This window comes from Ambystoma mexicanum, chromosome 1q (assembly GCF_040938575.1).
Source record: "Ambystoma mexicanum isolate Mex_15411 chromosome 1q, UKY_AmexF1_1, whole genome shotgun sequence".
Taxonomy (NCBI): domain Eukaryota; kingdom Metazoa; phylum Chordata; class Amphibia; order Caudata; family Ambystomatidae; genus Ambystoma; species Ambystoma mexicanum.
Genome location: NC_090922.1, coordinates 473,948,009 through 473,964,967, shown reverse-complemented (window position 1 = coordinate 473,964,967; position 16,959 = coordinate 473,948,009). Strand labels below are relative to the sequence as shown.

The 16,959-nt window shown below is 52.7% G+C and overlaps 1 protein-coding gene across 1 annotated transcript in view; it reads right to left on the bottom strand.

Annotated features, from left to right (window-relative positions):
• Positions 1-16,959, bottom strand: part of LOC138528983 (heat shock cognate 71 kDa protein-like) — an 819,952-nt gene that overhangs the window by 485,711 nt on the left and 317,282 nt on the right. Inside the window, exon 4 of the mRNA XM_069640807.1 lies at positions 6,064-6,216. Within this exon, the coding sequence (XP_069496908.1) occupies positions 6,064-6,216 (153 nt within the window). The remainder of the gene's footprint in view (positions 1-6,063; positions 6,217-16,959) is intronic.

Sequence of the window (16,959 nt, the reverse complement as noted above, 5' to 3'; positions counted from 1 at the left end):
TTACCGAGGATTCCCAGCCTGACGACGGGGAATATTCATGAGCATGTGAATCCATGCCAGACCCCATGCTGGAGAATACATAGCAGTACACACATGCACAACCACGGGAGGTGGCAAAGGCTCAACATTAAGCATTACATCCAAAACTCAACATTAAGCAATTCTTACCTCCTCACCAAGCTCACCTTAGGCGAACAGGTTGCGCAGCACTGCTTGGCCGACCCTGGACTCCTCCCTGGAATCCCGATCGACGCAGTAGAATTTCGTGAAGGTGTGCGTCGACCTCCACGTAGCAGCCCTGCAGATGTCCAGCAAGGGCACACCAGATAGGAACGCCGTGGTAGCTGCGATCGCTCTGGTGGAATGGGCTCTCGGACGGCCAGGCAGCGGTCGGTTTGCCAACCGATGACAGTACATGATACAGCCGGAGAGCCATCTGGAAATGGAAGCCTTCGAGAGAGCCTTCCCCTGATTGACAGGTCCAAAGTTCACAAAAAGTTGTGACGTCTTCCGAAAACTCTTCGTGCGGTCCACGTAGAACTTCAGCGCTCTAGCCACATCCAGCGAGTGCAAAGTCCTTTCAGCCGGTGACGAAGGCGACGGGAAGAAAACAGGCAACACCAAGGGTTCTTTGAGGTGGAAGTCCGACGGCACCTTGGGCATGAAGGAGGGGTGCGTCCTGAGCACTACCCTCGTGTCGTGAAAAGTCAAGTACGGGGGCTTGCAGGAAAGGGCCTGGATCTCACCCACCCGTCGTGCGGAGGTGATGGCCACAAAAAACGCTGTTTTCCACGACAAGAACTTCAACGAAGCTGAGTGCAGAGGCTCGAACAGAGGTCCCATGAGCTTGGTGAGCACCACGTTGAGCTCCCACGCCAGGGCCGGGGCCTTCAACGACGGGAACGATCTGAACAGTCCCTTCATGAATTCTTTCACCAGACGATGAGACCACAAAGACGTCCATCCCGTTGTTCTGGTGTATCGGGAGATCGCAGCAATTTAATCTTGATGGAAGCGTGCGCCATTCCAGCCTTGGCCAGCGTCAGCAGGTACAGCAGAACTTGAGGAGCCGTAATCCGTAGAGGGTTAATCTTCTGTGCGTGGCACCAGACAGAGAACCTCTTCCATTTGTGTCCGTAGCATTTAAGAGTTGAGGACGCCCTGGCCTTTGCAAGAACCTCTGCAGTCGGCCGGTATGTCGTAACCTCCAAAATCTAACGCTGCAGGAGCCAGGCCTGCAAGTTCAGCGACTTCGGGTCGTGATGGAGGATGGCGCCTCCTTCTCTGGAGAGAAGATCCGCGTCCACTGGCAGCTTGATTGACGGGGACGCTGACAAGTCCAGAAGGTCCGGGAACCATATCTGCCTCGGCCACGCAGGTGCGACGAGGATCATCCTGAACCGTGACCTCTTGAGCTGGTTGATGAGCCGGATCAGCAATGGCAATGGAGGGAACGCGTATAGAAACAAGCCCTCCCAGGGGAACGAGAAAGCATCGCCCATGCTCCTCGGCTGGGGAAACCTGCTGGCGAACCTCCGGCACTTGGAGGTCGTCGCCTTCGCGAACAGATCGATCTGGGGTGTGCCCCACCGTCGGAAGAGGCGGTCCACTAGATCCTGTCGTAGTTCCCACTCGTGGCACGAGCGCAGCTCTCTGCTGAGCGAGTCGGCGATGGTGTTTTTTATCCCTGCCAGATGGAACGGCACCAGAAACATCCCTTGGGCGACGGCCCAATGCCACAGATCCTGAGCCTCCTTGGACAGGGCTGGGGATCTGGTACCGCCCTGCTTCCTGATGTAGAACATGGTGGTGGTGTTGTCGGTGAAGATCCACACCACCTTGCCCTTGAGGGACGGAAGAAAGGACCTGTGGGCCCAAAACACTGCACGGAACGGAGTTCCAGGACGTTGATATGGAGGGACTTCTCCGTCGGCAGCCAAAGGCCCCTCGCGTGCAGATTTTCGGTGTGCGCTCCCCACCCTTCCAGGGAGGCATCCGTGGTCACTGTCTTCTGGTGCCCGCCGTCAGATGCGCGCGGGTGCCCCACCACCGGATCGCTCGTCGGAAACTCTCGTCGAGTGTGATTCTGTCCTCAAAGCTGCCCGTCGTCTGGATCCAGCGAGCGTCCAGGAACTCCTGTAATGGGCGCATCCAAAGCCTGCACAGGAGGATGAGATAAATGCAAGAAGACATCATTCCGAGGAGGGACTTGATGGACCTCACCCTGGCCGCGTCCGCAACCAGCATCCGCTGCACCTTGCCCAAGATGGCCCTCGTCCATTCCTCCGACGGAGAGGCCAGACACGCCACTGTGTCGAGCTTCGCTCCCAGAAATAGTGCGTCTTGAGCGGGAACCAGGTGGGACTTGGCGTAGTTTATGGAGAATCCCAGGTCCGTGAGTAGTTGGACGGTCCTCGCCGTGTGCTCCGCGGCGAGCGCCTTTGTTTTTGCTCGGATGAGCCAGTCGTCCAGGTAGGGGTAGACGTGGATCCCCTCCAGGCGCAGCCGCGCCGCCACCGTTGCGAGGCACTTGGTGAACACCCTGGGTGCCGACCTCAATCCAAATGAAAAGGGCTCTGAACTGGTAGTGACGCCCTTGGACCACGAATCTGAGAAACTTTCGGTGTCCCTTTAGGATGGGGATATGGAAGTAGGCATCCTCCAAATCCAACGACGACAGGAAATCGCCCTCCTCCAGTTGACCCAGGACGTGCTGGAGGGTGACCATCCGGAACTTCTGCGCCTTGATGAATTTGTTCGGTCGTCGTAGGTCCAGGATGGGACGCCATCCTCCCGTCTTCTTCACGAGGAAGTATCTTGAGTAAACTCCGGAGCCCCGAAGCCTCTTTGGGACGAGCTCGATGGCGCCTTTCTTGAGCATCGCCTTTACCTCCAAGAGAAGTTGAGGGACGTGATGTTCCTTCCTGGCCACGGGGGGGACGCGCTGGCACTTCTTTAGAAACTCGAGCGCGTGACCCTGGGCCAGGGCGTCCAGCACCCAACGGTCGGTGGAGATGGACTCCCACACGCTGACGAAGTTCGCCAGCCGGCCTCCCACCGGAGTGCTTCGGTGGGGGCCCGACCCCACGGCCGGTTCAGTCCTGCTTCGACGAGGCTTTGCCGCCTTGCCCTCCTTGGCGACGACGGCGGGGTCCGCCCGACTTGCCTCGTCCCCTGTAGGCTTCTTGCGACGACGAACGGGCCGCTTGACGATAGGTGGAAAATCCGCCGCCGGAACCTTTGGAGGCACCCTGCTTGCCTCCGCCGCTCCGAAAGGGCGGCCGTCGTTGCTGGAGAACACCAAGAGCCCGGGCCGTCTCCGTGTCCGTCTTGATGGCTTGTAGGGAATCCTCCACTGTTTTCCCAAACAGGTTGTTCCCGTCGAACGGCATGTCCAAGACTCTGGTCTTCTGTAAACTGCAGGGAGAGTTTGCAGAGAATGAGTGTGAATTCCAGCTAAAAGGTGAGGATCCTGAGGCAGAAGGCAAGTCGAACACTGGAACAGAAGAACGGAATAAGAAGACAGCCAGAGATGCCTGCAGCCCCTTCCCGCAACCGTGAAGGGACCACTGCTGTCTTGACCCCGTATTCGAATCGACAGAGGAGCTCTGAAGAGAACGACTCCTTCCCTTTGGGTTATGGGACCAATCAGTCACAAGACGACCTGCAAATTGAGCCATCCCACGATGTGCTGTGACTTTCCTGGGCTGCAAACACCAATATCCTGGGACCTGCAACCACTTTGCGGTGCATCGTCTTGCCGTGAACACATTTTCCCGAAACTTCGGTGGACTCCTTCAGGACCTCCAGAAGCAATAATCCCCTCCGCAAAGTCCCCTCACTAGAGTCGAGGACCGAGTAAGTGAGGTGAATCGTTTGGCCGAGAACCGTTCCCCCTTGGAGCCAGTGAAAAGGTGCCAAAACTGCAGACCGACGTTGGAGCAGGAAGAATCTTTTGCTGGAAGCCCTTTCTCTCAACTGCTGCTGCAACATCCCTTCCAGAGTCCCCCTTTGATCACCACGACCAAGGAACAGGAGACCGGTTCCAACGCTGTTGCACTGTGAAGAAATCCAGCTGCATCTTCTGGACAACTCCTAGGGTACTGTGTGACTTGTGGTAATACAATCCCCAAGTCAATCTGTCGCGCCTGTGCTGCTGGAGTGCCTATTCCTGTGTTTGTCCATACCGTTGGGCCAAAGCTAATGCTTGTCCGTCCATAGGGAGCCTTTCCCAAGGTCGCTGAAACCATTTTGACCCTCTCATGCACTCTACTTACTTGTAACAGAAGAATACTTTGAAACGTTGCCTTTTCTGCTGCTGTGCCTTAGCTGCTTTCCCTCCCATTTGACTTTGAAGAACTCATACCTAGTTCGGGATGGACTGTTAAACCCTTAAGGCCTCTGAAAAGTATTACATGCTTTTTAAAGTACTGACCTGCTATTATTGGTGTTGAATAACGCTTTTTATTCCTACAATAGAACATTGTCCGAGTGACTATAAGAACGTGATTTTGCTGATCTTGAACTGTGTTCATAATCTTTATAACTCATAACTATTGGTTTACTCACCTGAAATACTATATTGTTTTCCTATTGTGTTTATTTCAAATAGTACTTCAATAACTATTTTACTATAACTACCAGTGTTAAACAGTTTTTTTGGGTCCATGTATTTATTGAATTCATTGTACTTACCTACAACTCACACCCTCCTTCTAAGATAAGCCTGGCTGCTCCGCCACTCTACCAAACCTCTGAGTAGTACAGACTTATACTAGAAGTTGGGGCCTGTATACAAAGGGTTAGTTTTATAAAGTCTTACCACAGGTGGACTTTAGGAAAACTCCCCTAATAATCCCATACATGATCGAGGATAGGGATCGCCACTACTGACCTTCGTCTCTTATTCATGCGATCGAAGAGAAAACACTTTTTTTCTCCTCTGATGGTGTGAGACCAAATTCTTGGCACGCTTTCGTTATCATAGAATTGAAAGCCCCAATCTCGTCTGGTGGCGATTGTCTAGGCACTTAGCCTGAAGTGTCATCTACTTGGTCATCATTGGTGTCCCGGGAGTTCCAGCTCCCTCAGCACTCGGAAAGCATGACTTGCTTCCTCGCATCCGGCCACAGCCTCGGCAGAGCTGCCCTGAATACGTTGCACACCCGGTTTCCTTCTCGCTCCTCTCTGCTGTAGGATTTCTGCGATGCCGTCAGTACCTCGCTCTGCCTTGCGCTGGAGAACTCCTTGTTCCCCTTCCTGGCATGGTGTTGAACCGTGCCGGGCCAATAGGATTGTCCTAACAACTAGACAGCAGTAACTGGACTTCTTTAGGAGTAATCATTACTACTCCTCGCTTCTTTCTCGTTTCAGTTTCTGTCATGTCGTTTTCCATACGAAATTGAGGAGGCTGGTGCTGGTTCTCTTAAGGAGTAATCATTACCATTCCTTGCCTCTTCCTATCATGCTGGCTTTCATATGGTACTGAGGAATACCAGCTATGGACTTAGCAAGTGGTTGGATTGGGCAATATGTGACTTGTCCTGACGATGACATGTCATTCCCCCCTCCCCTGATGGTTGCCTCCCGCCATGTGGTCCTCCCTCCTATAGCTGCCCCCAGGGATAGGATCAGCTAGCGGCTGCCGTACCTTGGCCACACAAGAAGCTACCTCCGGGGAAAGATTGATGCCATCATCAGATTCATCACACAACCGACAATGGCTTTGTAGGAGGCAAATGTCACGTTCCTACTATAATGTAATAACCTGATTTTGGGTTTAATTAGTAATGTCAATCTGACTTAAAGTTCCAATAGTGCCTGCTCATTGCCCGGAGTACACAGTGGCACACCACCACAGGAACCCATATTAGCACGCCCGCGATGCAGGCGAACGATCGTAAAAGGACATGCAGCAAGACAGATGGAACGACCCAGTAGACCCACATCAAAAATGTATTACACTGTGAAATTCTTAACAGACTAGACTGACTCACCTCCCCCCTCCACCCTAGAGCACTAGCACAGGATTAGGTCTGTTTAGGAACTTTTTTAGTACTTTACCTTCTTATCAAGACCGTAAGCGATGGCAGCTGCTGTGGGCTCATTGATAATTCGCAGTACGTTCATGCCCGAAATGGTGCCGGCATCCTTGGTAGCCTGTCGCTGAGAGTCATTGAAGTATGCTGGCACAGTGATAACTGCATTGTTGATAGTCTGTAAAAGACAAGGAAAGGAAACAAATTAAGGAAGAGAGGAGGGAATGGGATTCATTTGGCGGGAACGTAAGGAGCAAAGAGGATGGCAGTGGGTGAGGTGATAGAAGCAACAGCAGACGATAAAGAGATTAACAGCGAGGAAGAAGTTGCAGGAGAAGGAATAAGTTACTTACCTGTAACTGTTGTTCTCCAGCATGGGTCTGGCATGGATTCACATGCTCATGAATATTCCCTGTTGTCAGGCCGGTAATCTTCGGTAAAAGAAAAAACGATTTCACTTTCGTTTACAAACGGTCTTTCTCCTATAAACCAATCACTGAGTTCTGGGTTATACTGCCCCCAGCCAATGACTGCCCTGTCCCTAAGCCCCTCCTTTGGCAGCCATCTTCAGATTTGGTAGCACGTAAAGTGGCAGTATGACCAAGAAGAGCCGCAGAGGGGCAGACGGGAGGGTTCGCATGTGAATCCATGCCAGACCCATGCCGGAGAACAACACTTACAGGTAAGTAACTTGTTCCTTCTTCAGCATGGGGTCTGGCATGGATTCACATGCTCATGAACAAACAACACATAGCAGTACATAGATACACAACCATGGGAGGTGGCAAGGCTCAACAGAAGCAATTACTCTTACCTCTTCACCAGGCTCACCTTCAAGCGAACAGGTTGTGCAGCACTACTTGGCAGACCCTGGACTCCTCTATGGAATCCCTGTAGGTGCTGTAGAATCTCGTGAAGGTGTGCGTAGACCCCCACGTAGAAGCCCTGCAGATGTCCAGCAGGGGCACAACGGACAGGAACGCCATTGTCGCAGCGATCGCTCTGGTAGAATGGGCTCTCTGACGCCCAGGGAGCGGTCGGTTTGCCAACCGGTGACAATGAGTGATACAGGCGGAGAGCCACCTGGAGATGGAAGCCTTGGACAGGGCCTTGATTCACAGGACCAAAGTTCACAAAAAGCTGAGAAGTCTTCCGGAAACTCTTCATGCGGGCCACATAAAACATCAGCGCTCGTGCCACATCCAGCGGGCGCAAAGTTGTTTCAGCCTGCGACAAAGGTGTCGGAAAAAATGCAGGTAACACCAACGGTTCGTTGAGATGAAATTCTGGGCACCACCCTTGTCTCGTGGAAAGTCAAATAGGGCTGCATACAGGAAAGGGCCCGGATCTCACCCACCCTCCTGGCAGAGGTGATGGCCACGAGGAAAGCGGTCTTCCAAAAAAGGAGCTTGATAGGCACTTGATGCATTGGCTCGAAGTGAGCCCCCATGGGCCTAGTCAGAAGCACGTTGAGCTCCCACACCGGCGCAGGAGTCTTCACCGGCGGTAACGATCGGAACAGTCCTTCAACTCCTTCACTAGACGGTGCGAGCAAAGAAAAGAACGTCCCAGTGACCTGGAATAGCGTGAGATAGCAACTAGATGTACTTTGAGGAGGTGTGCGCCAGTCCTGAATTAGCCAACGACAACAAGCACGGTAGGACTTGGGGAGCTGTGACCCTCACTCTTCTGCGACTGGCACCAAGTCACGAAACGCTTTCATTTGTGCCCGTAGCAAAGTCGACGATGCCCAGGCCCTGGCAAGGACCTCCCTGCAGTCCGCCGGCAGCTCGTACCCACCAAACTCTAAAGCTGTAGGAGCCAGGCCTTCAGGTTCAGCAATCCTGGGTCGTGGTGCAGGATTATGCTTCCTTCCCTGGCAAGCAGGTCTGTGACCACTGGTAGCTTGACTGGAGGTGCCACTGGCACGCTGAGAATGTCCAGGTACCAGATTTGACTCGGCCACGCTGGTGCGACGAGGATCATCCTGCACCGACACCTTCTGAGTTGACTGATGACTCGGAGTAGTAGTTGCAACGGAGGAAACGCATACAGGAACAGGCCTTCCCACAGGAAAGATAATGCGTCCCCCATATTCCCTGGCTGGTGAAACCTGCTGGCTAATCTCTGGCACTTGGTGTTCGTCGATGTCGCAAAGAGATCGATCTGGGGACTGCCCCACCTGAGGAAGAGGTTGTCCACTTGATCCTGCTGAAGTTCCCGCTCGTGGCAAGAGCGCAGCTCCCTGCTTAGAGAGTCAGCAACAGTGTTCTTTACTCCCACGAGCTGAAAAGGAGAAACATCCCCTGGGTGAGGGCCCAGTGAAACAGCTCCTGCGCCTCTCTGGAGAGCGCTGGCAACCTGGGCCCCCCCCTGCTTCCTGATGTAAAACATCGTGGTGGTATTGTCTGTGAAGTACCTCACCACCTTGCCCTTGAGGGACAGAATAAATGACTTCAGGGCCCAAAACACTGCCCGCAGCTCCAGGACGTCGATGTGGAGCTCCTTCTCCGGGAGCCACAGAACTCTGGCACAGAGATGTCCGGTGTGAGCTCCCCAGCCCTCCAGGGAGGCGTCCATCGTGACCGTCTCCTGTTAAGGGGGCCCTGGAAGTCCGAGCCTATGGTGATGCTGAAGCGCACACCCTACCAACTTATCGCTCAACGGAACTCCTCCTCGAGCAGAATCCTGTCTTTGAAGCTTTCGGGCACCTGGATCCAACGGGCGTCAAGGAATTCCTGCAGTGGTCGCCTCCGCAACCTGCAAAGCTTGGTCACGTCGATGCACAACGACATCATGCCGAGCAGCGACTTGATGGTCCTCACCGTGGCGACCTTCAGTGCTAATAGCCGTTGCACCTTGCCCAAAATGGCTGCTATCCTCTCTCCCGAGGGGGCAGCCAGGCAGGACACCGTGATGAGTCTGGCCCCCAGGAACAGCACGACCTGCGATGAAGTCAAGCAGGACTCTGCATAGTTCACCGAGAACCCCAGATCTGTCAGCAGCCGGACAGTCCTCTCTGTATGATCGATGGAAATGTCTCTTAACTTGGCCCGGACAAGCCAGTTGTTGAGGTACGGGTACACATATTCCCTGTAGGCGAAGATGGGCTGCCACAGACGCCAGGCACTTCGTAAAGACTCTGGGCCCCGACTTCAGTCTGAAGGGGACAGCCTTGAACTGGTAGTACTTCCTTTGCACGCGACGAAGCGCAGGAACTTCCAATGTTTTTCGTGAATGGGGATGTGTAGTAAGTATCCTCTAAACCCAACAACGACAGGAAGTCTCCCTCCTCCAGTTGGCCGAGCATGTGTTGCAACGTGACCATCCTGAATTTCCAGACTTGATGTACTTGTTGAGTCGTCGTAGATCAAGAATGGGCCTCCAGCTGCCGGTCTTCTTTCTTAATAATAAATATCTGAAGTAAACTCCGGAGCCCCGGAGTCGCTTCAGGACCAGCTCTATCAGCCCTTTTCTTAACATGGCCCGAACCTCCAGCAGCAGCTGAGGGATGTGTTATTCCTGCCGGGCCACCAGTGGTATTCGCTGAAACGGGCCGTCTGTTTGTCGGTCTTGTTGGCCAGAAAGTGATTCATCAACGTCCTTTCCAAAGAGATTGTCTCAGTCGACCGGCATGTCCAGGACCCGAGTCAGAAACTCTTGCCTAAAAGTTGGTAGTCTTCAGTTTCCCATCTGGCAGAAGCCTGTGTCCGCAATGTCCAGGGACACGGTCATGGTGTGGTCCGACGCCACCTTGCCCTCCTGGATAATCTCCATCACCTCGACACGTATGTCCTCAGGGAGGAAATCCAGTATCGTGGCCATCTTGTACCATAACTCCCGGTCGTACCTGTCCAGGATGGCTAAAGCGGTTGCTGCCTTGACCGTCGTCGCCGCGGGGTAGATAACCTTTCTACCCACGGCATCCAACTTCTTCCCATCGCGGTCGGGGGGAACTTAGGCCGATGGGTTGGATGACTTCTTCCACGCAGCCGCCGAGACCACTGAGTCTGGGGATGTCTGTGACCGCAGACACTTGGGTGCAGACTCAGGAACACAGTATTTCTTCTCTAGTTGGTCTCTTTGTGCCGAGGATGATTCGATATGATATTTTATTTTTATCGTGCTCATACACAGGTGTTTCAGAGCACGATGAGGCTGGTTTGTTCAGCAGTACCAGACCCATCCATCGTCCAGGAGGGGCACTGCCAAAATTGTCTTCCTTATCGCCTCGCGGCATTGATAAGGGAATAGTTTCTTACCTGTAACTCCATTTCTCCAGCATTGGTATCTTTCATGGATTCACATGCTTAGAATATTCCCCGTCGTCAGACTGGGACCCCTGGGTACACATATATAGCCTATTCCTATAGGAAAACTTCTGACACTTTTGTGTCCTATCTACGTCCTTTTGGGGGCCGCATACGCATGCCCCGTAGGACATCGCAGTATAAAAGCCCCGCCCCCGTGGCTCCCTTCAGATTTCGGCCCCTCCAAAGTAGGAAGGGTTAAACCTATCAAGCATATACATTGCATCCTGGGGAGGCTGGCGGGCGCATGTGAATCCATGAAAGATACCAATGCTGGAGAAGGGAATAGTTTCTTACCTGTAACTCCATTTCTCCAGCATTGGTATCTTTCATGGATTCACATGCTTAGAATATTCCCCGTCGTCAGACTGGGACCCCTCGGTACACATATATAGCCTTTTCCAAAGGAAAACTTTCGACACTTTTGTGTCCTATCTACGTCCTTCTAGGACCCGCCTACGCATGCTCCGCAGGCCGTGCTAGTATAAGAGGCCCGCCCCCGCGGCTCCCCTTCAGATTTCGGCCCCTCCAAAGTAGGAAGGGTTAAATTTATCACATACATTACATACGGGGAGGATGGCAGGCGCATGTGAATCCATGAAAGATACCAATGCTGGAGAAATGGAGTTACAGGTAAGAAACTATTCCCTTCTCCAGCATTGGATCTTTCATGGATTCACATGCTTAGAATAGATTGTATAGCAGTAACACTTGAGACGGCGGTGAGAATGTAATGTAACAATATATATCCTCACCCTACTACACAATGCATATCTACCGTAGGGATAAATTAAGTCATATAACGTTGCCCACGTAAAGTATATCGCCCTTAAGAGGGTAGACAACAGAATCTCCACAGGTAGGAGCTTACCTTACTGAAACAGATGGCGCAGGACAGCTCTTCCCATCTGCACCTCGTCTGCATGTTGCCTGGCAAGGCAGTAGTGGCGGGTAAACGTGTGGGGCACTGACCATGCCGCAGCTTGGCATATGTCCGTCAGCGGAATTCCAGCCCATAACGCTGTTGAGGAGGACATCGACCTTGTAGAATGAGCTCTAGGATGTCCTTGCAGTGGCCTTCCGGCCTTAGAGTGACAAAAAGCAATCGTCGACGAGACCCATCTAGCCAATCCCTGTTTAGAGATTGCTTTTCCTCTCGTCGACGGACCATATGCGACGAACAGTTGCCGAGTAGCCCTGATGTCTTGTGTACGATGTAGGTAGAATTTCAGAGCCCTCTTAACATCCAGGGTATGAAGAGTTTTTTCTGCTGCCGATGATGGAGTGGCGAAGAAAGTAGGCAGAACCACGGATGAGTGTTTGTGATATACCGTCGGAACCTTCGGGACGAACATAGGGTTAGGCGCCAGGACTACCTTGTCCTTAAAGAATCTTAGGTAGGGCGGGTCCACGACCAGCGCTTGTAGTTCCGAGATACGTCTGGTTGATGTGATAGCTATCAAGAATGCCAACTTCCACGAAATGAATTTTATGTCGGACGTGGCCATAGGCTCGAAAGGCGGTTTCATCAAGCCTGCCAACACTGTGTTGAGGCTCCAGTTCGGGGGAAAACGTTTCACCGGGGGAAAAGCTTGAAATAAACCCTGCATGAAGTGTTTTACCAGTCTGTCACTGAATAGAGGAGACGACTGCCTCTTCCTTGTGAACCTCAAGATGGCTGCTAGGTGTACCTTTATCGATGAGGGGGACAATCCCTTTTCTGCCAAGAGGAGCAGGTACGGTAGAACTTGTTCCGGCGTCACCAACAATGGTTGTAGGCCCCGTTGTCCTCTACACCATTCACAGAATATCCGCCACTTATAGGAGTAAGATTTGTTAGTAGAAGGGGCTCTAGCCGCCTGTAGAATTCTTTGGCAATCCTCTGAAATGTCTAAAGCCCCGAACTCCGAGAAGTCAGGAGCCAGGACGTAAGGTTGAGACTGTCCGGGTCGTGATGCCACACCGTGCCTCTGTCCCGGGATAGAAGGTACAGGACTTTCGGAAACGCTATGGGATGCTCCAGCGATAGATGGAGGAGGTCCGAGAACCACGGTTGCCTCGGCCAGTATGGTGTCACTAGGATCACCCGGCAATTGTATCTGCGTATCCACTGTATTGTTTTCCGAATGAGGGGAAACGGGGGAAACGCATAGAGGAACATGTCCATCCATGGGAAGGAGAATGCCTCCCCCACCGAACCCTCTTGGGGCCATCTGCTTGCAAATTGCTCGCATTTCTTGTTGCCTTTGGTCGCGAAGGCGTCCAGAGGGGGGTGACCCCATTTCTCGAAGACTTTCCTCAAGTGACCTGTGTCCATTTCCCACTCGTGTATCTGGGCCATGCTTCTGCTGAGGGAGTCGGCTTGGCAGTTCCTCACTCCTGGAAGGTGATGAGCCACGAGGGAAATTTCGTGCTTCGATGCCCAATGCCATGTTTTCTGGGCTTCTATGGAAAGAGTCCTTGATCGTGTCCCTCCTTGTTTCCTCAGATAAAACATGGCTGTTGTATTGTCGGTCAGTATTCGCACTCGCGAACTCTCGATGTGTGGTAGGAACGCCTTCAAAGCCCATCGTACCACTCTGAGTTCCAGTACGTTTATGTGTAGGAGTGACTCCGTTGGAGACCAGCGACCTTGCGTTTGGAGAGCACCCATGTGCGCTCCCCATCCGGTTAGGGACGCATCCGTAACTATGGTGCTCTGAAACTCCGGCTCCTGTAGGGGCACACCGTTGTTCAGATTGTGGGAACTCTGCCACCACTGAAGGGTCCGACGTAGCTTGTCGTCGTCGATGGTTATCCTGTCCGACCACGATCCCTGAGCCTGTGTCCATCGGTCCGCGAGGAATTCTTGGACTGGCCTCATGAATAGTCGACAGTTTCTCACCAGATGGATGCAGGATGCCATGGCCCCTAGGACCGAAACATACTTTCTCACTGAGATCCTGGTGTTTCGCCGTAGCCGGGCCGCTTGTTGAATGAGTCTTGAGGTCCTGTCGAGAGAGGGTTTCACCAGCCCTAACTGAGTCTCGAACTGTGCCCCCAAGAATACCAGCGTTCTCGATGGCCGCAGAGAGGATTTCTCGCAGTTTATGGCGAATCCTAGCCGTTGTAGAAGCTGCATGGTGGCTTGCAGACTTGTGTTGGTCGACGCTGGGGAGGACCCCCTTACCAGCCAGTCGTCGAGGTATGGGTATACATGGTGGCTTTGCTTCCTTGGCCAGGCAGCCACTGGGGCCAGGCATTTCGTGAACGTTCTGGGGGAGGTCTTGAGCCCGAAAGGAAGAACCGTGAATTGGTAGTGAGTTCGCCCTATTACAAAACGTAGGAATTTCCTGTGTTTCCGACACATTGGAATATGGAAATACGCGTCCTGTAAATCCAGGGACGCCAGGAAATCTCCCTTTTGAACTGCGCGGATCACTTCCTGCAGAGTGAGCATCTTGAATTTCAGGCTCTTTAAGGACTTGTTGAGCTCGCGTAAGTCTAGAATGGGACGCCATTTGCCGTTCGGCTTTTTTACGACGAAGTATCTTGAGTAGACTCCTTGATCTCTCTGTGATGTTGGAACTAATTCTATCACACCCTTCGCTAACATGAGTGTAACCTCCTGTTGCAGTACCTTCATATGGGACTGAGCGGTGAACGCAGGTGGAATATGTGGAGGGTTGTGTTTGAATTGCAGAGAGTGTCCGTTTCTTATAGTGTCTAACACTCATTGGTCCGTCGTTATCCTTTCCCATTCGTCGACATATGCTGAAACTCTTCCCCCCAGAACGGTTTGTGGTATGTCACTGCTGATCTTTATTTTGCTTGTCTCTCGACGAAGATGGGTATGATGGTCGTTTTCTGGAAGACTGGAAGTTTCGTCGACGGTTAGCCGATTGTGAGGCACGTCGGTATCCCTGGGAGGGGGAAACCGATCTGGCAAAGGATCTGTCTCCAGAAGAGAATCTTGAATTACCTGAAGCCCCTCTAAAGGGACGAAAAGACTTGTAACTTCTGCCACTCTGGAGGGCACCCAATGAACGTGCCGTGTCCGAATCTTCTTTCATTCCTTTTAGGGCCTCGTCCACCTTCTCACCGAAAAGAAGGTCTCCCTCAAAGGGCATATCTAAGACCTTGTATTGCACTTCTGGCCTGAAGTAGGTACACTTAAGCCATGACTGTCGACGCAATACCACCCCATTGTTGACTTGCTTGAAGCCTGACTCAGCGAGATCCACCGCGATGTTTATTGCGTGATTTGAGGCTTTCTCACCCTCTCGGACCAGTAGCATCGCCGCCTTCCTCTGTTCTTCTGGAAGATGATCAAGCAGCGGAGCTAGTCTGTGCCACATCTCCCTATCGTATCTGGCCACAATCGCCAGAGAGTTTGCGGCCTTTACTGTGGTCGCTCCCACGGAGAGCACTTTCTTGCCAAAGGCATCTTGGCGTCTCGCTTCGTTCTCAGGAGGAGTCGTGCACTTGTGCTGTGCCTTTGCCTTCCTCGCTGCTGCCGCCGACACCACCGAGTCCGGCGTTGGTTGAGAGGATAGACACTTGGGGGTAGACTCTGGAGCCTTAAACTTTTTTTCTAGGCATCCTTTCACTGCTGGTTCTGAGAATGGGTGTCTCATTGTCTGCAACCCCTCTTTCCATACATGGTCTAGTATTGGTATCGAGAACACCGACCTCCTTCTCTTGCCCATGTGGTCGAACAAAAAACAGTCCTTTTTCTGTTCTTCCTGGGACAGACCAAATTCTTTGCATGCCTTCTCCATCATAGAATGGAATGACGCAATGTCGTCCGGAGGGGACGGGTGAGCTGGGCTTCTGGGGTTTTCCAACTCCGCCTCTGACTCCCAGGTAGGATCCCTGGAGGGGGATAATGAGATATCCGACATGGCCCCCCTGGCAGCTCACCTTCCTCCTGTGCCAGTGTTGAGATTGGCGTGCGTGGGTGCGTCGGTTGACGGGACGGGCCCGGCTCGTCGACGGGTGGCTGTGGCAGGCTTGCCTGGGGTAGTCGCTGGTCCAACGACCGTAACAAGGACTGAAGCGTGGACAGAATATCCAACGACAAAACCGATTGAGGATTGAGGAGAGGGGCAGATACCGGTGTAACGGATGCCCTCGTCAACGACTTGTCAGCCGCTCGTAGCCCTAGGTCTGCTGGGCCAGCAACTCTCTCTTTCTCGTCCTCCGAGGACAGCAACATAGCTTGTTCTTGTAGCAAAGCCCCCGGGGGGGTCGGGTCAAAGACTTCAGGCCTCCAGGCCTCCTGTAGGACCCCCGTCGACGAGGCCCTCGTCGACGCCATTGTCGACGGGACGGTGGATTCCCCCTGTGCAAGTGGCAGGGAGGCGGCCGATGACTGGACCGCCGTCGACGACGTAGACTTCGCAGGTGGTTTTGGCGGTCCCGCCTTCTCCACACTGTGCCCGCTTTTACTCGACTCTCGACTCGTGGTCGATCTGTGATGATCGCCAGAGGAGGATTTCCTTTCCTTCTCATGCTTTTTTGATGAGGATGATTTCTTTGCCGAGGAGTCTCTAGTGGAGTGACTTCCAGACGACTCTTTTTCCGACGGTCTATATTTCTTCGCCGGTGGTTCCGACGAGGCCGCGTGGCGTGATGTTTTCGCCGACTGTGTGGAGCCCACCTCCGAGGGGGGTATGCCCCCGCTCCATCATTCAGCCATGCCACCAGGCGTCGGTTCCGGTCTTTGAGTGTTTTTTGAGAAAAACCCTTGCATATGTCGCAGGTATCCGCCGAATGGTGAGGGTGGAGGCAATATTTGCAGTCCATATGTCCGTCCCCCTCGTAAACCTTTTTTAAGCCGCATGTCGCGCATGGACGGAACAGCGCTTTTCCTGACACAGAGGACATTATACTGTACTCGAAATCCAATAACGCAACCTAGTACAAAACAGTAAGACAACACAAGGAGATCCCACTACTTTGGAGACGGTTGAAATCTGAAGGGGAGCCGCGGGGGCGGGCCTCTTATACTAGCACGGCCTGCGGAGCATGCGTAGGCGGGTCCTAGAAGGACGTAGATAGGACACAAAAGTGTCGAAAGTTTTCCTTTGGAAAAGGCTATATATGTGTACCGAGGGGTCCCAGTCTGACGACGGGGAATATTCTAAGCATGTGAATCCATGAAAGATCCAATGCTGGAGAAATGGAGTTATAGGTAAGAAACTATTCCCTTCTCCAGCATTGGATCTTTCATGGATTCACATGCTTAGAATAGATTGTATAGCAGTAAACTGGAAAACGGCGGTGAGAATGCAATGCAACATACACCCACCAAAAAATACACAATGCATAGGTACACAAGACATAAGTTTACCCATATATATGTATCTCAATAAAGCATACGGTCACCAATAGGTAGAAAGAACTCTCCACAGTGTAGAGCTTACCTTATTGAAACAGATGGCGCAGGACTGCTCTTCCCATCTGCACCTTGTCCGCATGCTGCCTCGCAAGGCAGTAGTGGCGGGTAAACGTGTGGGGCACCGACCATGCCGCAGCCTGGCATATGTCCGTTAGCGGAATTCCTGCCCATAATGCTGCTGAAGAGGACGTTGATCTTGTAGAATGGGCTCTAGTATGCCCTTGCAGCG